This window comes from Acomys russatus, chromosome 4, assembly GCF_903995435.1.
Source record: "Acomys russatus chromosome 4, mAcoRus1.1, whole genome shotgun sequence".
Classification (NCBI taxonomy): Eukaryota; Metazoa; Chordata; class Mammalia; order Rodentia; family Muridae; genus Acomys; species Acomys russatus.
In genome coordinates, this window is record NC_067140.1 from 79,827,954 (window position 1) to 79,848,408 (window position 20,455).

The window sequence follows — 20,455 nt, forward strand, 5'->3', positions numbered from 1 at the left end:
TGCTGTCTGCAGCTCCCTGACTGCGCATCCCTTCTGTGTTGGTCTCAACCTGTCAGAAGGACCTGGGGATGGGGTGGGGTTGGGGATGTCACTGATGAAGACCCAAGTTTACCATCCTGCACTAGTTTGAAACAGCAGCTAGAGTTTTGAGTTGTAATACAACATTGTGTACCTTTAATCATATTTTCTTCCCCAGTTAGGAAAATTTTGTTTTAAAAAGGAAAAAAATGTCACTTAAAATTTAAGTGAAAACCTATTTTAGTTTCTTCTAGGCTTGTTTTTTATAGTTACTGTTGGTTATTTGTTTTGTTTTTTTGAGACATGGTTTGCTAAATATTTAGCTTAGACAGGGCAGGCCTCAAATTCAAGATCCACTTTCCTCAGCTTTATAAGTATTGTGGTCTCAGGAGTGGATCACACCTTGCTAAAGCTATCGAGTTATAATCTGGAGTGAGGCTCAAGAGACCTGGGTCTGCTTGCTTTTTCTTTTCTGAGACAACATCAAACTAGTCTTCTCCTCATCCCCTGCTTTCTCTGAAGTGCTGGTGTCATAAAGGCACACCATGTCTAGTTTTGAAGCCTACTTCTAACTTAACTCTATTTGGGTCAACAGGATGGCTAAACAAACTCTGTGTCCCTTATCAAATGGAAAAATACTGCTCTAGTTAGTAGCTTTTCAGGAAGAGTTTAAGTCCTGTGGGAACTGAAATGCTAGTAACTTAGTGTGAGTGTTCAAATGGGTTTGTTTTTCAGGCACTTTTGTAGCTTAGCCGGATGTTTCCTGTCTAGTACTGTGTGATAATGGTTGCTCTTCTAACCATACTGGCACGTTACAGAACAGGACTCATCTGGACTATTCTGGTACTTTGAGCATAGACTTCACCACACTAATCAGTTCATGAAACTCTGTGTTCTGAAAGTGACCACGGTCGGTGAATTTGTACAATTTGGCGTCCAACCTATCTGCCACTTCTTGTTGCTCCTTCCAGGGAAGGAAGGGGTCATCAGTGGAGCCGAACTGCACAATGTGAGGGCAGTGGGCCTTGATCTTCTCCCACTGCCAGGGGCGGCTGAAGTACCCTGCAGGGGAAAAAGCAGCCTATCAGCGTGCATGAATCATCATCCTAGACATCAGAAAATATCACAGAGACACAAAGGACCAGAGGCGACTTCAGAGCAGTTCTTTGGGTTTCCTATCTGGAGGGCTTGATGCCATACTTACTTACCAAGACGAAGTAAATGGCTCAAAAAAAGCCAAGTCCTGGGATTCATGCTAGATAGCCAAAGTAGGTGGAAAATCTCTTATTTTGCTATTAGATTTATATTTGTAGGGTTGAGAGATAACAGCTACTTTGTAGCTTAGCAATGTGTCCTGTGTTTTGGGAAGGGCTCTCCTGGGGCTTCTTCCTGAAGACTTACCGCTCGCACGCTCGTTTTCATCCCCCAGGTCTGATGTGTATGCAGACACCAATACAAGGGCATATACCTGATGTGTCTCAGCGTACCTGGGATAAGAAAGAGTGTCAGTAATACATAGTATTATTGAATCTAGGAAACAGCCATCTGATGTAAATTCGCAGAAACGTAGTATATGCTACTGAGATTAAAATGAAAAACAAAATTTCACAATCACTAACATACACATTCATCTACCTTTGTCAGCATTACTTGGGTAGTCAACATGCTGACTCAGATTCCTGGGCTCAGCCCCAGAGCATGTAATTCAGAGTCAGGCCCAGGAACCTGCATTTTAAGGCATGTAATCTCTAACCCATTTGCCTAATGCAAGTGGTCTGTGAATCATAATTCAGAAAGATGCTGCTGCTGCTGCTTGCATGTGCATTATTACACACAGTCAGGTTTAGCACTGCCTGTGTTCTCATAGTTTAGCCCAGCTCCTTAAACCCAATTAGTTTTCTCACAATTAGTCTGAGATTAAACATTTTGGTAAGATAGCCTTTCCGTCACTTCAGGTACATGTGTTCATGTGTCCCACTATCGATGGTACTATATGCTATCGCTTGTTAAGACGTGTCTAGCATTTTCTTTTCAAAAGTATTCCTTAGCAATTAGTAAGTAAGCTAGCATACCCCTTAGATTGTGTTGGTTTCCTGTTTCTTCATACCTGTCGCTAATTGTTCAGGCATCTACTTTTTTTTTTTTTTTTTTTCTTGATTAACTTTAGGAGTCAATTCTTAGAATCCTAATAAACTCAGAGGGCTTCACAAAGAATATTACTGCCAGGCACAGTTGGCCCACACCTTTAATCCCAGCACTCAGGAGGCACAGGCAACAGATCTCTGAGTTTGAGGCCCCCTGGTCTACAAAGTGAGTCCAAGATAGCCAAGGCTACACAGAGAAACCTGGTCTCAAAATGAATAATAATTACAACAGCAACAACAACAACACACCTTTACCAATGACTGGTAAACAAGAAAAAAAAGGACAGATGTTACCGTGTTTGAGGTCAGCACTGCCCCCACCACCACGCACACACTTGTGAACATCCTTTTGCTGACTGTATGCCATAATTCACTGGTACTGTACTGAAACATTATTATCCCCATCCTCTTGACCTATGTAGCTAAAAGGTTATAAAATTTGGCAAGATCCCATAACATTTAACAATTCACATGGTAGCTTGAATGACTGACTGAACAGCCTTTGTTATCAGGGTAGGAAATATGCAAACAGCTCAACCTGAAACAGCTTGGCCAGCTAATTCCTTATCTGCTAGGCTAATGGGGAAGATGAGATTCTGACAGAAGCACTATGGGTGTGCACGTGGAATCCCAAGAAAGAAACCTCTATTCTCCAGGAGGTATTTGTTCAGCACTTACTATGTCAGCCTCTCTCCTAGGTACTGTTAATTCCATGTGAGTAAACAAAGGGTTACCCCCCTTTCTGCCTGCATGAAGACCTGCATTTTTTTTTTTAAGATTTATTTAGCTGAGAGTGGTGGCACACACCTATAATCCCAGCACTTGGGAGCCAGAGGCAGGCGGATCTCTGTGAGTTCAAGGCCAGCCTGGTCTACAAAGTGACTCCAGGACAGCCAATGCTACACAGAGAAACCCTGTCTGGACAAAAAAAATTTTTTTTGGTTTACTTATTATGTATACAGTGTTTTGCCTACGTGTAGACCTGCACACCAGAAGAGGGCACCAGATCACATTACAGATGATTGTGAGCCACCATGTAGTTGTTGGGAATTGAATTCATGATCGCTGCAAGAGCAGTCAGTGCTCTTAACCTCTGAGCCATCTCTCCCGCCTGGTTTACCCCACTTTCATGGAGCTTCCATTCTATTAATAGAGGCAAACAAGAATCAATGTATGTTGGATGATAACGTACTATACATAGAAAAACATAAAGGAGATAGGAGCCGCTAGGGCAAAGCTGCTCTTTTATATGGACTGACTGAAGATGTCACCCAAAAGGGGACATTCAAGTAGACGCACAGTGAGAAAGCCAGGCAGCTTGTAAGAGGGTGTCCCTGCTAGAAGGCTGAGCAGGATAAGGCAGATGTGCACTGGCACATTCCAGGAACTACGATGACGTCAGTATGCCTGGCTGCGAGGAGAGAAGAGGTGACGGGAGACATCAGAGCCGAGCAGCAGGAAGCGCCAGAGCCACAGAAGCTTTCAGAGATCACTGCACCTGGGAAAAGCAATCCAGTTCTTTCACTCCCTTAACAAACAAGGAAGAAATCAGGGCAGATTATGTTACTGCTGTTGAGGTCAGCACTGTTCCCTCTGCAATGGAAACTTAAGAAACGTAACATTTCCCAGGCAAGTATGCCTACAACTCAGCAGTTCCACAGGGTTGTACCTCATGGCTGCGATGGCACCGGAACTGTGGCCTATGATGACAGTCTTCTCATCACATTGCAGCTCTGTCTCCATGAAGGGCAGCCAGATGCTCTCTCGGGCTGTAACTGCAGTCAGAGTACAACAGTCTGGTAGATGAGGCTGTTTCAGCAGAGCCCAAGACCTCTGTCCTGCGGTTTTAGTAGAGTTTTGCCCACCCCCAGTCATGTTCTTAAAGACAACTGAAGTGAAGACCCCCCCCTCCCATTTTCTTTTGTGAGAGCCTCCCTCACTATGTAGCACAAGCTAGTCTTAAACAGGGAAAATACAGTTACTAGCTTACAAAGGTAATTAAGTTGACCATACCTAGGTGATTTTCTTGATTGTTACTGAAATCTTCCATATTATTTTTGGCTTCCACCCATGTCCACGAGCTCCTTGCTTTATTTGTTCTTAGTGTGCATTTCATTTTGTCCTCTCACTATGATATTCCTGCTTTCTGGCCTCACCCTGCAAATGCTGAGCTCAAAATCTAACAGATGAGGCTTTTCAAAAACAAGCTTAAAACTTACTTGGGTCAGGCATGTTTTTAGCCAAACACTGGAAACCAGGAATCTGTGAGGTAAAGGAGAAGAAAAAGCTATAATAAAGAGATTAACTTTGTAAAAGGAAAAGAAATGTGACACCTGATATGACCTTGCTCAATTCAGTAAATACTTGCTGATATTATGAAATGAATGGATTACGTAGTGTTGCTCAGATGATACACAGCCATGTGTGGTTCTCTATCCAGCTCTGTAGAAGGCCACCGAGGCCAGTGTCTGCACTTGTAATCTAGTCACCCCCAAGTCATGTGTCTATGGGGAAGGCCTAAGTTAATGTGCCGGAGACAGAATGACCTGAGCCCAATGGACTGTGCCCAGAAAGAAAGTAAAAAGAATATGGAGACACCACTGAGAAAGCTGAGTAGCCCGTCCTGCTGGCCATTTCCAGCTTGACCTTTGAGTTGGTAGCTTTGCCTATAGCTTTCAGCCACAACCCTGAAGTTTTATTCCAAATGGGCCCTATTTTCTCCTGAAATTCTACTCGAGGCCAACACAGAAAACTAACTGTGGAAGAGGGTTTTTCATTTTATTAAAAGTTAAGAGGCGAGCTGGGCATGGTGGCGCAAGCCTTTAATCCCAGCACTCAGGAGGCAGAGGCAGGCGGACTGCTGTGAGTTCGAGGCCAGCCTGATCTACAAAGTGAGTCCAAGATTGCCAAGGCTACTCAGAGAAACCCTGTCTCCAAAAAACAAAAAAACAAAACAAAAAAAAGTTAAGAGGCACAGGATGACCGATGGTGCTATGCTGTTTCTATAAAGTTCACAAAGACGCCAAATTAAACAATATGCTGTTTAAAGATTATACACATGGATGTAAAAATACTTTAAGATTTTAAATGTGTAGCAAAAAGGCCGTAACAGGAGCCCACCTGACAAGGGCACTTGCAGCGGTTGCCTGGTGACCTGAATTTGACTCCCAGAACCCACGTAAAGAGAGAACTGATTTCCACAGAGTTGTCTTCTGTCCTCCACATGCCCCCCACCCCCTGCATACAATAAGTTAAACGCAAAATATGGGACGGAGGGCAGACAGATCATCTAGAACTGGTTATGTTCTAGAGTTTAATTTGGATTGCGAGTATAGCTTAATGGTACAGGGCACACAAAGCCGCCTTGGCTTTGACAGCACGGAAAAAAAAATGTAGTTTAGTTTGGTAGTTTATTGCACATTATATCCATCCTTTGTATATATTAAATATCACATAGTGAAAATTTCAAAATCTAAAGCCATAAATATAAACAAAATTATCTGGGAAGTCTCCAATCTGGTAGCAGAAAGGGGTGGGGAGGGGGCTTTCTCTACAGTTGTAAAACAGGTTTTCCTTTTAGTCTCTAAAACTGTGCCCTCAGCTTTTTGAGCTGCTTCGCCAGTTAAAATCCTGACCACTAGCTTAGGTGAGCAGCATCGTCGAGGACTCACAGAGCTCATTTGGAGGAAGGTGGGAACAGCTTCGAGCCTTATCCTCCCTCCCTCCCTCCGCACAGCGCCAAATGGACCGCAGAGCAGGGGCTGGGATTCCTTACCTGCTCCAGCCCCTTTCTCACCCAGCCGTACCAGCCATGGGTGGCCACATCCCCACCTCCGTTCCCGGGAACAATCACTGCCTTGCTAGGGAGCGCCATGAATGCAGCAAAATCGTGAGACCCCTGGCCAGCTAGGACCTGTAGTTCTCCGACCTTGACGGCATCCGGCCCAGAGCCCGCACTGAGGCCTTCTGGGAATTGTAGTCCTTGGATACCCGCAGGCCCGCGCTGTATTGTTTAGCACACAGACAGCCTAACTCAAATTCTGTGAATTACCATCAAACATCAACCACTTTTGGTTTACCTTTATGAAGAACTTGCAGCAACATACTCAGAATCTGTTATATTTATTTTTAGGCGTACCAATAATTCTTTAAGGAAAGTTTTTTTGTTTTTTTTCCAAATCAACTTTTGTTAATTTGTTTAAGACAGCCTCAGACAGAGGCAGATGGATAACTGTGAGTTCGAGGCCAGCCTGATCTATAAAGCGAGACCAGGACAGCCAAGGCTAACACAAAGAGACCCTGTCTCAAAAAAAAAAAAAAAAAAAAAAAAAAAAAAAAAAAAAAGAAAAGAAAAAGAAAAGACAACCTCATTATTTTGTCCCCACTAGCTTGGAACTCTCTATGTAAACCAGACTAGCCTAGAACTCACAAAGATTCACCTGTCTCTTGAGAGCTGGCATTAAAGGAGTGTGTCACTATATTCAGGAAAAATTATCTTTTTATGTGTACGTGCACAACATGCGTGGGGGCGTCTCAGGAGTCCAGGGGAGGATGTTGGGTACCATGGAATTGGAGTTATAGTTGCTGGACCAAATGTGAATACTAGGAATTAACTCCAGTCTTCTGAAAGAGCAGCAGGTATGCTTAATGGCTGAGCCATTACGGTTTTAAATCATTGCGTGTGCGTGCACATGAGGTATGTTTGAGTGCAGATGAGTGTGTTTGCAGAGGTCAGAGGACAATTTGAAGGAGCTCTTTCTCTCGTTCCATCGTGTGGGGCCCAGAGATTGAACTCAGGCTGTCCATTCTGATGGCCGCTGGTTTCTTTCACTTTTGCTGTTGTATTGTTTTTTTTGTTTTTTTTTTTTTTTTGAGGCAGGGTTTCTCTGTGTAGCCTTGGCTGTCCTAGGCTTGCTTTGTAGACCAGGCTGGCCTCCAACTCACAGAGATCCACTGGCCTCTGCCTCCAAGTGCTGGGATGACAGCGAAGTGCTTTTTTCACTCTTACAATTCAGAGCCCTGCCCATAAAATGGGACTGTCCAAATTCAGGGTGTGTCTTTCTACCTCAAATAACTCAATTAAGACAATCTCCCAGCAGGGTGTAGTTGATAGGTACACACAGATACCCATAACAACGCATATAATGTCTAAACATAGGGTTGAAAAAGATATTTTGAGGTAGAGAATATGTTTTTATAAATGAGATTTTCTTAGAACTAATTTGAACATTCCTATTGTTTTCACTAATGGGTAAGTTAAATTATTTGGAATATTTTGTTTGCATACTATTACATGTTTTAAAACTTTATTGTATCTTTTATTATTACTACTACTGCTATTATTATTGTGTGGAGGGTGCATGTGTCATGGCCTGGGCATTGCAGCCAGAGGACAGCTTTGTGGAGGTGGTTCTCCTCTTCAGCAGTTATGAGGGTCAGAGACGGGCCTCAGGTCAGCAGGCTTTACCTGCTTAGCAACCTCACTGGCCCTCATTTTACCTCTTTGAAACATGTTTACCACACACTGTGGTGTGGTGTGTGTTGTCCACGCGTGTGGGTGCCTCCCTGTGTGGGTGGACGTCAGAGGATATCTTTCTGGAGTCTGAGCTCCTTCCACAGCATGGATCCTGGAACTCAAACTCAGGTCCACCGGCTTCCCGGCCAGCACCTTATCTGCTGAGCCGCCCACCCATGTTCTAAATCTACCTGGAGTCACATCACCGAAGAGCACATTACAGGTTGTTTCAGCTAAAGTGTCTTTGTGTGTGTGTGTGTGGGGGGGTGTACTAGAATATGAATGCTGAGTTGAAAGCACTGTTCCTCTAGCTGTCTTTTCTTCTTTCTAATGATTTTCAGTCCTTCTTTCTGATTTGCTCGTGGCTGGTTAGTTTACTCCCCTCCCATGGAAGGAAACAACAGTCAGAAATTTGGTCTTACCAGCCATTTGGTAATCCCTGAAGGGAACTAAACAGTTTATGGAGAGACCCTCTCCTAGGTAAGAGGTGACAGCAGATCTAGTTTCTCAGTGCTCTCTGTGACGGCTACTATCCACACCAACAGGGAAAAGCAGTGTCTTCTTCTCCAGGCCACCAGACTTTAATGTTTCTGTGTTTCCTCCTGACCTGGGGCTGAGATCCCAGAACTAAAACTGTATGTTCTTTATATGTCAATATGTCTGACTGGCTGGAGTGAGAAAAGACATTTCAATATGTCTGACTGGCTAGAATGAAAAAAGTCTTGCACCCATTGCTATGGAAGAACAGGAGATCTTACCACTCCTGTCGAGTCACAATAAGTTAAATCATTATACTTTTCCAATTAAAAGACAGGGTTTCTCTGTGTACCCAGGAACTTCCTCTGTAGACCAGGCTGGCCTCAGCTTAGAGATCTGCTTGCCTCTGCCTCCTGAGTGCTGGGATTAAAGGCATGCACCACCACTGGCCAGTATGTACACTCATATCAATCAAACACTTCTAAAATTCTCCCAAATAAGGACATTCAATCAACAATACTTTGAACATGCAACAAACAAACAAACAAACAAACAAAACAAAACAAAAAACCCTTCCCTATAGAAATTACTGGTGCAGAAATAACCTGGGTTCAAAACCTTAAGCGAAATCTTTGACAAATAAAATTACATTAACTTTTGTTATTAATAAAGTCTTTTCTTTTCCTCAGTGTCAGATATAATACACGTGTACCTTTTAATTGACTTGGCCTCCTTTCCTTAGGAAGAGATTACGTTGGGTTATAAATTACCTAATGTTAACATTAATTGATGTTTAAGAGGATACGGAAATGTAAATTTGTTTAAAACTGCGTTGTTATTCTGACAAGGTTTTGTTGCAAATAGTAATACTTCATAGTAACATCTACTTAAACTGAGCCCTGTTATTTCTTGCGCTTCTAGTCCATCTATCTCGGTGTGATGTGTGCTTTTAATTCCAGCACTCAGGAGACACAGGAAAGCAGAGCTCTGCTTTCCTCAGGCCAGCCAGAACTTCATAGTTAAGCTCTGTTTTATAGAAAAGTTGGAATTAATAGTAAATTGGGTTATTTAATGGACACTCTTTGAACGCCTAAACACGGCTTAGCATACATTTAAGATTTTAGAGTTTGGGGGCTGGAGAGTTGGTTCAGTGGCTGAGTGCATATTGCTAGAGTTCGGTTCCTAGCACCCGTGTTAGGGGGTACACAACAGACGCTCAAGCTCCACGAGGTCCCCCACCCACTGCACCTGCTGAGCTCAAAAAGAACATCTACTAGGGCAGAGACTCTGCCACCTTCCAGCTCCTCCCCGCAGGCTGACGGCCTCTTCCTGACAACTTCAGGTTCCCCTCCGGCTACGCGTCACTGTTCTCGCTTCCCGGTAACTAGGAAATGCGAGGGACTTCCCTCTGAGGCAAACAGAAGTCACGTTCTGTCAGGGCGGCCCCCTGAGGAGTACTGGATGCATTTGGATGACGGTCCCGCAGGCGCCGAGGTTCTGTGCAGGAAAAAAAAATATTAGGGATATATTTGAGAAAGTATGTATCTTAAGGGACTTTAAATTTTAAACTTTGTAGTGTAAGAAACTACTGCCTTTCCCCATTCAAAGATGGCGGCGCAGCTTTTCTGACCCTTTCCGCGTCAGCCATAGACGTGCTCTCTGATTGGATAGAGCATGGCGCTTGAGAGTGACGTTTTCGACCACTGACCAATCCACTGTGAGCTGAGGTGGATTTGGCTGTGGAAGCCGGAGCCGAGCTCTGGTGTTGGTGGGGCGCGGAAGGCTCTCTGTCCAGGTGAGTGACTCATCTCTCTTCCCTGGTGAATGGGCGCTTAGGAGGAGGGCAGGGGCAGGGTGGGCTGCTTGTGGATTTTTCCTGGCAAGCTGAAAAATCAGAGAAAACTGATGATCCCATCCGCGCGGTCCCTGATGGCAGAGGACCGGATTCTGACTCCTTAGCCCTAAGAATTGGTGGTGGCGTGAGCATCCGGAAGGACCGGATCCCCATGAAAAACTTGAGTTTTGCTTTGTGATAAGTGAAATCAGAACTCAGTTTTTCAGTACGGGATTAGGTGTTGTTTGACTGTGTCTACCGATGGCTACTAAGTCCTAGAAAGTTATGTGCTGGAGAGATGAGGGTGGCTCGGATAGTTTATTGGGCGCCTTTCTAGCCCATTCATTCACTCCACTCGCTCGCTCATGCATTCCACTGATCAATCCACTGAGAGCTGAGGTGGATTTGGCTGTGTCTCTTTAGACACCCTTACTCGTTGAGAATTTGATAGGAGCAGTGGAAAAAAAAAGTCATCATATTTCTCAACACGTAGAAGTTAATAAAAGTACATGGAACTTCAGAGGATTCGTGAGTTCGCTGACGTCCTCTGTGGATTACGTGCCCAGGTGTAAGAACCCGTGGTTTAGAAGGTTGAGCAGTGGAAGCAATAAGAAATAGAGAGCAGATTTTAATATGCAGGTTCCTGGGGACTTGTACTTTTAAGTACAGAACTTTAAAGAGGGGCTACCCTTATTTAATGGGGTTTGCTGAAGTAATTGCTGAGATGGTGATATTAAAATATACCCATCTGTGATTTATTTATTCACAACCTCCCGGCCCCCCAGGCAAAGCTGCATAGGTGCGTTTTGTTTAGTCAAGGTTTCATCTTCCTGGTTTGCAAGGTATAACAAGTGGATGTCTGAGAATTTCAATTGGAACAGACGTTTTGGACTTTTGTTGTGTGGAATCTGTACGGTAGAATAATGGATTTGCTTTTCTGGGCATGTAAAACTGCCCTCGTCCAAGTTATTTGCAGTATGATATTCCTCAAAGGGGACAGTTGTTCTGAAGCACGTTTGGCCACCTTAGTCTTGAATACATACACACACACACACACACACACACACACACACACACACACACAATTTATTTTGGATAGGATCTCCCTATGTAAACCAGGAGGCTTTGAACTCCCCTGGTTCTTTTCCTTCAGCCTCCCAAACATGGAGATTATAAGAACATGCCTCCATTTTCATAGAGTCAGTGTTCTTGTGTTCCTTTTTTTTTTTTTTTTTTTTTTTTTTGCTTGAGCTTGTGGATGATGATGTGTGTGCACCTGTCAAGTCACCCTCTTTTGCACTATTGGGTCTCCCCTTCTGCCTTTATGTGACATCTGAGAATCAAACTCAGGCTGTCAGCCTTGTGTGGCAAGCACTTTAACCACTGGGCCATCTTGCCAGTCCTTACTTGCTTTCCTGAAGAGCTTCTTCAATTGGTCTTCAGGAACTTATGTGCTGATGGGTTTTAGATCACAAATAGTTTGCATTCACTCAACAACCCTGGGGTTATGTGAGTCTGAAAGCTTAGTCCAAAGGACCGATTGAAGCCTTCCGAGGATGAGCATAAGCAAACACAGGAAGGAAGGAGGACACGGTGAGAGTCAGAACAAAGCAAACTTCCCTTCCTAGTTTTGGTGTGCCAAGCTGCTTCCTGTTTGAAACCGGATTCTCAAATCCGCATACGCTTCTGTTCTCCACAGTTAGCAAAGTGATGGGGCAGGGAGGGGTGATGCAACAGGACAGACACACAAAAACCAAGGTGACTTGGAAGGTGACGTTTCATATAGTATTTACTTTGATAAAGAAAGAAAGGGAATTGGGAAAATTGTTGGATCATGAAACAGAATTTGAGACTTACCTTTGGCCACGACGTTGTTTTCTTTGCTTGTGTGAAGAATTTAGTTCAGTGGTAGAGTGCTTCCCTAGCATGCAAAGGCCCTGAATTTCACCCTTAGCATCACACATAAACAGATAACTAAGTAGTAGTAATATCTGGCTATACACAGCTAACAAATGGTCAAGTAGTTCAACCCCTATCAGGTAGGCCTGTGGGAGCACTTTCTTGGTTGATGATTGATGTCTGAAGGTCCATCCCACAATGGGCAGTGCTACTCCCAGGCACTGAGGTCCTGAGTTGCATAAGAAAGCAGACCGAGTGAGCTTGAGGAATGAGCCAGTATGCAGTGTTCTTCCAAGGGCCTCTGTATTAGTTTCTGCTGTGAGGTCCTGCTCTGACTTTCCTGAAGAGGACGGACCACAAGTGCAGGTTGAAATTAACCCTTTCCTCCCCACATTGCTTTTGGTCATGGTCTTTATCATAGCAGTAGAAAGCTGAGACAGAAAGGAAGAGTAATCAACTTTGGGGGTCTGAGACAAGGTAGTTACTGTTATGCTGTGGTGACAGGCTTTTCTAGACCAGGTATTTGTGAAACACTATGTTGTAAGATTATCTCTTTGGGACTGAGTGCTGGGATTTCTGATGTGAAATCCCATCTGGTTTGAGACCATCTTTTTTTTTTTTTAAAGATCAGCTGAGAAATTTTGCATATAACTAAAACTTTTAATCTCATTTTAGTTTCCTTTTAGACCATGGCAACATATCTGGAGTTCATTCAGCAGAATGAAGAACGGGATGGTGTGCGGTTCAGTTGGAACGTGTGGCCTTCTAGCCGCCTTGAAGCCACGAGAATGGTTGTCCCCCTGGCTTGTCTGCTCACTCCTTTGAAAGAGCGCCCAGACTTACCCCCTGTGCAGTATGAACCTGTGCTGTGCAGCAGGCCGACCTGCAAAGCTATTCTCAATCCACTTTGGTATGGATTTTTTTAAAAAACTAGTAAAAATGATGAATATAGTAAATTGTCATCTCTGCGCAAGTCTTAAGTCACTTGATTTCTCTAGAAGAATTTCCAATTTGAGAGGAGAAGTAGATGGTGAGATTCTGAGAGAGCGAGTGCTCATGGGAGCCTCTCTGGCTCGATATTCCAGACAAAATGGGAATCTTTTTGTTTCAGTTGTTGTTGTTGTTTTGAGGTGGGTCTCTCTATGTAGCCCTGGTTGACCTGGAACTCATATGGAGATCTGGCTGGCCTTCAGCTCACAGTGATCCTCCTGCCTCTGTCTCCCGAGTGCTGGAATTAAAGGAGCCTAGAAGAAAATTGGAATCTGACATGAGCAATGCAGAAGATAGAAAGGAAGAGTTTGTAGTTGTCCCTCCGTCCTTCCCTTCGCTTTCTCCTTCCTTTCCCCCCTCCCAGATTATCAGTTTGCTTCTGGGTTAATTGTAGACTTGAAGAGATGGCTTTTAAAGTGTTAAAAAAAAATCCAGAAACTTCACTTTTTTTTTAATGTATGTATCCTGTATGATGATGTAGTCTAGAACTACTAGGCGGAAGAATTTTTTTCCCTGGGGGCAGTAAAGATTGTGTGTGTGTGTGTGTGTGTGTGTGTGTGTGTGTGTCTGCACAAGTGCACGTGCATACGCTCATACCATTTGTACGTGGGTCCCTGTGGCGGGCAGAAGAGAGGGACTTGAAGTCCCTGAAGCAAATATTCCAGGTGCCTGGCATGGATGCTGGGAACTAAACTTCGTTCCTCTGGAACGTGCAGCAAGTGCTGTTAGCCACTGAGTCATCTTCTAGTCGTGGCAGAAGACATTTTAACTCCCAATAATTTTATTATTAAGTATAATTGTTTTTGAGATTTTAAAAAAATTGTTAAAAAATTTTTTTTACATATACATTTATATTATTACACATATATGCAATAGATTACCTATAGCAAGAAGAATCATGACACAATCAGGAATTACGTATATTCTTAGTGAAATTTAAATTTTTTAAAATATGAGATTCTATTCTATTAATGTATTTGAGCACTATTGGAAAAAGTTATTTTCATTATTTTTTGGGCTAGAGTTGTGCACGTTGCATAACTGGACGGTCTCAGGGTTGTGTGACCCTCCAGCGCCGTGGAGGAGGAAGTGAGGCTACAGAAATATACTGCCATGCATGCCTGGAGGAATTTTGAAGCAAGTTGAAAGTGTTGGACTTTTTGGATGTCAGAGCACTTTTTTATTGCTCTTTGCTTTTATTTACCGAGCTCCTATTGGGAATGTCTCTACCGTGCTTGTAAAGTGACAGCACTGGCTGCTCATACCCTAAGTGCAGACAGGGGCAAGAAGCCATAGAAGCTGTGTCTTGAACTATTTCTAGCATTTTAGCCAACCCGGAAACGTGCTCTCCATGGCCCAAGTGTGAAGTGTGCTTTTATTATTGAAGTTAAGATATTTTGCACAGGGCCTGGAAGCGGGTTGCTCAGTGGTTAAGAGCACGCTCTGCTCCCGCAGAGACCCATGGTCACGTGCCCAGCACCCGCGTGCTAGCTCAGCCTTCCACAGCTCCAGCACTAGCGCTGACCTCTTCTGACCTCTGCGAGGCACGTATGTGCTGCACATACAGGCAAAACACACATACAGGTAAAATAAAACTAAGCAAGTCTTTTTTTTTTTTTTTTTTTTTTTTTTTGCAAATCTTTTAAAAAACGTTTTACACTGTTGAACAATAAAATTGTTGGATAAATAGAAAGCAAAAGCAAATAACTTATAGTTTATATGAGTGAGGAAATTTTAAAACATGATTGGGGAACTGGAAAAGACAAGAATTTACTAAGTGCAAATGTTTGAGAGAATTTTTTGGTGTCCTTGAAGGCCAGTTTTCCCTGCAGCTTCACAGTTCTTCTGCGTATGCAATACTCATAGAAACACATTGAAAATACATATAATATCTGTGTGTGACATTTATTTACTTTTCTTGCAGTCAAGTTGATTACCGTGCAAAACTGTGGGCCTGCAATTTCTGTTTTCAAAGAAATCAGGTATATAGTTTAAAATAATACATGTTTATATTTGCCCATTTTGTTTTTGTTGTGTTGCCCTGGAAAAGATTACATGAGCTTAAATGTTCCTCTGGTGCTCTCCTGTCATGGCTTTTGTGAGGCCATTTGTGTGGACAGTGGAGGGCACGGAATTCTCTTCTCTTTAAGTTTTGTACAGGAAATGAGTATGTTACCTAAAGAAGATAAATCTGTTCGTGTTTTAGTGGACTGTGTTAATTTTCTAATTAGTTGGTGCATGTTACTGAATTTTTTTCTTGTAACTTTAGGGTTCCAGCATCATGGTTGAGCTTTCTGCTTTATAAGTTAGTTGGGGTTTTGTTTTATTTTTTTTTTTTCTTCCAGTTTTCTGGGACAGGGTTTCTCTGTGTAGCCCTGGCTGTCCTGGAACTCTCTCTGTAGACCAGGCTGGCCTTGAACTCACAGAGGCCTGCCTGCCTCTGCCTCCAAGTGCTGGGATTAAAGGCGTGTACTACCACACCTGGCTGTTTTGTTTTATTTTTAAGACAAGGTTTCTCTGTGTAGCCCTGGCTGTCCTGGAACACACGTAGACCAGGCTGGCCTGGAACTCAGAGATCCACTTGCCTCTGCCTCCCAAGTGCTGAGATTAAAGATGTGTGTCCCTATCCCCAGCAGCTAAACATTTTTAAACTACTAAGCTAAAAGAAACTCGAATGACAATGGAGCATTGACATTTTTTTTTCTTTTTGGTGCTCAGATCAAATCTGGCCTGTATATGTGTCAAGGATGACACAGTATAGACAGAATACAGATGGTAACTGTCTTCACTTCCCTGAACTTGTCGGCTTTTCTTCCCAAAGCATGCATTATCCTGTTGATAATGAGCCTAATAAAGGCTTTATCGTCTGCGTATGCTTTTCTTCCTCTCAGAGCTAAGAGTGGGGACCCAGGGCCTTGTGTGTGTGTGTTAGGGAGGCTCTGCATCACCTCTCAGGGCCTTGTGTGTGTTAGGGAGGCTCTGCTTCACCTCTCAGGGCCTTGTGTGTGTGAGGGAGGCTCTGCATCACCGAGCTGCATCGTTTAGCTCCATACAGACTATTCAAGACAACCTCAGCACAGGGTTTGCAGGGCAACGCTTAAGCAACGTCTCTGTCTGTCTTTCTTTCTTTCTCTTTTTCTCTCTTTCTTCCTCTTTTAAATAATTTATTTATTTTTATTTTACATGTATTGGTGTTTTGCTCACATATGTGTCTATATTAGGGTGTTGGATGCCCTGGAACAGAGAGTTGTAAGCTGCCATGTGGGTGCTGGGAATTGAACCCAGGTCCTCTGGTAAAGTGGACAGTGATTTTAACCGCTGAGCCATCTCTCCAGACCTGAATGTTTTGGGTAATATATTTTAAGACACGTGAACTCGGCTGTGTGTGGGTGGGCAAACAGGCCTTCTTTAAAATTGTAAATGTTTTTTGATGCTATAAAATCATAGATATGTAAGAAAATTAGAAGCTTTGAGTACTAACATTTGTGTTTTCATAACATGTTTTATACTTTGTGCTGGTCACGAGCCATTTTTATAGACGTGCCATGCATAGCTGGAGCTCAGAGGCGGCGCCCTTGCCTAGCAAGCATGCACCTAGGCTTAACCCCCAGTACAAAGAAAGAGTGGAACACGAATCACTTCTATCCCTAATTTAATGTTCTTTTGTTTTCTTCTCATCAGTTTCCTCCAGCATACACAGGCATATCTGAGGTGAACCAGCCTGCTGAATTGATGCCTCAGTTTTCCACAATTGAGTACGTGGTCCAGGTAATGTTTTCATGTGTTTAATGAACACTGTTAAACTTGAGTTCTTTTTAAGATACTTGGAGTTCTGTGCCTCTCCGCTGTCCTCACGAGGTAAAGCTGCTGACTGGGGCCCAGAGCTCTACGCAGTGGGTTCTAGTACGCTTGTGTTACTGGTGTCCTTTTCAGGTCTTGACCTAGGCTTCAGAGAGGGGGACCTGAGCACATTTAAAGGCTGTCCTCCACGCCCTCCCCATGTCACCTGGAGGCACTTCATCTTCCCAGGGTTGGTTAAAGGGTACAGTGTCCCCCTTGCTGCTGCTCGCCCGGCTATGGTACTATGCTAGCAGGAGGGATGGGCTTGCAAGGATCATCTTGCCCTGAGATAAATCCTGCAGCCTGTTTCCTTTCTCACCTCCCTGCTCTCAGCTGCTTCCTCTGTTTCCCACTAAGCCACCCTGCCTATGATCTCCCTATCTTGAGCATGATTTTGGTGAAATCCACAACCAAATGCAGCTGAAGAGATGAACAGTGATGGAGCCGAGCCTGGGCTAGGAAGTCAGACCCACCTCTTCCTATTCTTACCAGTGCCCTGTTTCCCACATCCCCGGTCTCATTTGGTAGCTCGTCCACTGACGTGGACTATTTTACATGTGTGATATGTACTATTGGGAACATATCTAGACTCCACCCGCCTCTCCTTCCCTCACCCTGGCCATGCTGACAGTCTCGTTGCTCCTTTCCCTCATTTTCCTTGTCTTTTTGTGTTTTATTCTTAACCCAACAGCCAGTGTAACTCTAGAGGCTCAGAAGTCTCTACTGACAGACAGAACTGGCTCCTCTTCACCTAAAGCAAAGCATACTCTTCAAGGCCCCACACCTTCTCTCCTCCCAGCGTCCTTGTTCAGCCCCATGGCCTTCTTGACTCCTTTAGTGTCACACCCGCAGGAGGTGCTCCTCAGGTTGGAACTCTGTGTTGCTCCCCATTCCCTTCCCTTTCTCCCCATAACCGTGATTTGATGATGATGATGGTGGTGTGTCTCTGTGTTTCTCTGTGTGTGTCTGTGTAGGCCAGAGGACAATTTGTGAAAGCCAGTATTTCTACCTTGTGAGTCCTGGGGATCAGGCTTGGTTTGGCCTTTATCAGCTGAGCCATCTTGTCACCTCAAAATTTGCCTTCTTACTGAAGCTACCTTCATCTCTCTCTCTCTTTATTTTTTTCTTTCTTTATTTTTTGAGACATAGTCTCACTATGTAGCTCTGGCTGTCCTCAAACTCAAAAAGATCTACCTGCCTTTGTGTCCTGAGTGCTGGGATTAAAGTCATGTGCAGGAACCCCTAGCTGTGATCTATTTGACACAGGGACCTGCCACCAGCCTCCATCTTAGCTATTTCTGCCCCCTGGCCTCCCCTCCCAGGCTTGTTCCTTTTGGTTGGCAGGAATCTTTGTTTCTTCTGTTCATTGGTGTATCCCAGGGTCTGGTAACGTCTGGCCCATAGTAGGTATTGACTATTGAATACCTTTTAAGATTTGTTTGTTTGTTTGTTTTTTGTTTTTTGTTTTTTTTTTTTTTTTTCGAGACAGGGTTTCTCTGTGTAGCCTTGGCCATCCTGGACTCACTTTGTAGACCAGGCTGGCCTTGAACTCACAGCGATCCACCTGCCTCTGCCTCCCGAGTGCTGGGATTAAAGGCGTGTGCCACCATGCCCGGCTAAGATTTGTTTGTTTTGATGGACTCTGGGTCATTTGCTGAGTAATTAGAAGCTGGTGTAGATCTCTACCCACACAGCCCTTATACCCTTGGATATCTGTAGAAGTATGGAGACTTGTTGTTTTGTACAATTTGCTCTGTGCTAGCTGGTTATGTCTGTGTATATACTGATCATCATGTCGTTTTTCTTTTTCCAAAGCGAGGTGCTCGGTCACCTCTGATCTTTCTCTATGTGGTTGATACGTGTTTGGAGGAAGATGACCTTCAAGCACTCAAAGAGTCTCTGCAGATGTCCCTGAGCCTCCTTCCCCCGGATTCCCTGGTTGGCCTCATCACTTTTGGGAGGATGGTGCAGGTTCACGAGCTAAGCTGTGAGGGAATCTCCAAGAGTTACGTCTTCCGAGGGACCAAGGATCTAACTGCAAAGCAAATACAGGTTTGTACCTTGTAAAGAAGCAGGAGCTGGGTAGATGGGCCATGTTTATTATTTACTTTTAGTGTTAATGGAAATTATGGAAATTGGGTCTTTCTGTTTGTTCTTTTCAGGAGATGCTAGGCCTGACCAAGTCAGCTATGATGCCTATGCAGCAAGCAAGACCTGCTCAACCTCAGGAGCAGCCTTTTGTTTCCAGCAGGTGAGATACCAGTGTACAGTGTTAGGTGTTTTGTGGTGCACATGCCCAACAGCCCGGAGAATAGCTAGAGTGATGCTGGGACTTCTGGGTCCATAGTTCTAAGGAAAAAAAAAAAAACTTTAGGACTAAGCCCCACTTGATATTCAGGGTCTCATAGAAATGTTCTGACACTGTCCCCTCTTTGACACATGGCTGCTATCCTTGATCCTTAAGTAAAGCTGACAAAACATAATGCATTTCTTCTGGGTACTTTTAAATAAACCTGTGAGCAGGCACTCACTTCATTCAGTTGATTCGAAAACCTATGGTTGCCAGAGACAGCCTCCACTCTGGCCAGAAAGCAGAGTCTTTCTCTGTACATAGCCTCTAAGGCTCAAGGGGGCATGCAGACAGAAGCCTCGGCACGGAGAAGACCATCTGCACAAACAGGGCGCAAACAAACCTGAGCCACACGAGGCTTACCAGGAGAACATCTTAGCTGCTTAAAGTTTAATCAAGCTGATGTTTTCCTTTTCAATTTGATTTTTTTAAATGATGCATGCATAAATTTGCGATTATTAGATTTTATAGCATATTTCACACTAAGCTTGACTAGAATTGCTTTTGTGTTGGTAGAAATAATTTTGAAGGAAAAAGTTTTGAATTTTTCCTATTGGATAATGGTTTTGGAGAGCAGTTAACTTGGTGGCTGAAGGTTGAAGGTCAAGGTTCTTTATTAAATCACCACTGATGTGCCCTTGAAATCATACAGATTTCTACAGCCCGTTCACAAGATTGACATGAACCTCACAGATCTCCTTGGGGAGCTGCAGAGGGACCCATGGCCAGTCACTCAGGGGAAGAGACCATTGCGATCCACTGGTGTTGCTTTGTCCATTGCTGTTGGCTTGTTGGAGGTAATTTAGATTTAGATTTTTATAGGGACCTCTCAAGTCCTACAAATTGCTCTTGGTAGCTTTGTTGGAAATTTTCTTGTGCTGTAAGTCAGCCCACAGGACCTCAGTATTTTGAAAATGCCAGGAAGCTTTTATGAAAATTTAAGGGGGTTGGAGCGCGGAGAGTGCTTTCACTAGAGTAGCAGCAGCGCAGTCATCTGGCTGAGAGACAGTCAGCGCTGCTCTTGTCACCGATGCTCTTGTCACCGATGCTCTTGTCACCGATGCTCTTGTCACCGACGCACGCGTTACCACGCAGTACCACTGGTGCTGAGAACAGGGGAGGTGGCTGGAACATAGAGAAAATTTGCCTTTGGAGTATTTGTATACAGAAACCGAAACCATACTCAGAGGTGGGACTGGATGTTTCGGTCACGGTCTTTATTATTAGGGTACTTTCCCAAATACTGGAGCCAGAATTATGCTGTTCACTGGAGGGCCCCCCACCCAAGGACCTGGCATGGTGGTTGGAGATGAGTTGAAGACTCCTATTCGCTCCTGGCACGATATTGAGAAAGATAACGCACGGTTCATGAAGAAGGCAACCAAGGT

The 20,455-nt window shown here is 43.9% G+C and overlaps 2 protein-coding genes across 2 annotated transcripts in view; one reads left to right on the forward strand and one right to left on the reverse strand.

Moving 5' to 3' along the window:
- Positions 1–516: 516 nt before the first annotated feature.
- Positions 517–6,090, reverse strand: Rbbp9 (RB binding protein 9, serine hydrolase). Its single transcript, XM_051144772.1, has 5 exons — positions 5,938–6,090; positions 4,382–4,424; positions 3,832–3,937; positions 1,420–1,505; positions 517–1,080 (listed from the first exon to the last, which is right to left on the reverse strand). The coding sequence occupies exons 1-5, from the start codon at positions 6,034–6,036 to the stop codon at positions 854–856; spliced, it is 561 nt and encodes a 186-aa protein (XP_051000729.1). The 5' UTR covers positions 6,037–6,090; the 3' UTR covers positions 517–853.
- Positions 6,091–9,792: 3,702 nt separating this feature from the next.
- Positions 9,793–20,455, forward strand: part of Sec23b (SEC23 homolog B, COPII coat complex component) — a 38,427-nt gene continuing 27,764 nt past the window's right edge. Inside the window, exons 1-8 of the mRNA XM_051144774.1 lie at positions 9,793–9,949; positions 12,563–12,797; positions 14,802–14,859; positions 16,559–16,645; positions 18,533–18,769; positions 18,880–18,968; positions 19,720–19,864; positions 20,295–20,453. Of these exons, the coding sequence (XP_051000731.1) occupies positions 12,577–12,797; positions 14,802–14,859; positions 16,559–16,645; positions 18,533–18,769; positions 18,880–18,968; positions 19,720–19,864; positions 20,295–20,453 (996 nt within the window). The 5' untranslated portion in view covers positions 9,793–9,949; positions 12,563–12,576. The remainder of the gene's footprint in view (positions 9,950–12,562; positions 12,798–14,801; positions 14,860–16,558; positions 16,646–18,532; positions 18,770–18,879; positions 18,969–19,719; positions 19,865–20,294; positions 20,454–20,455) is intronic.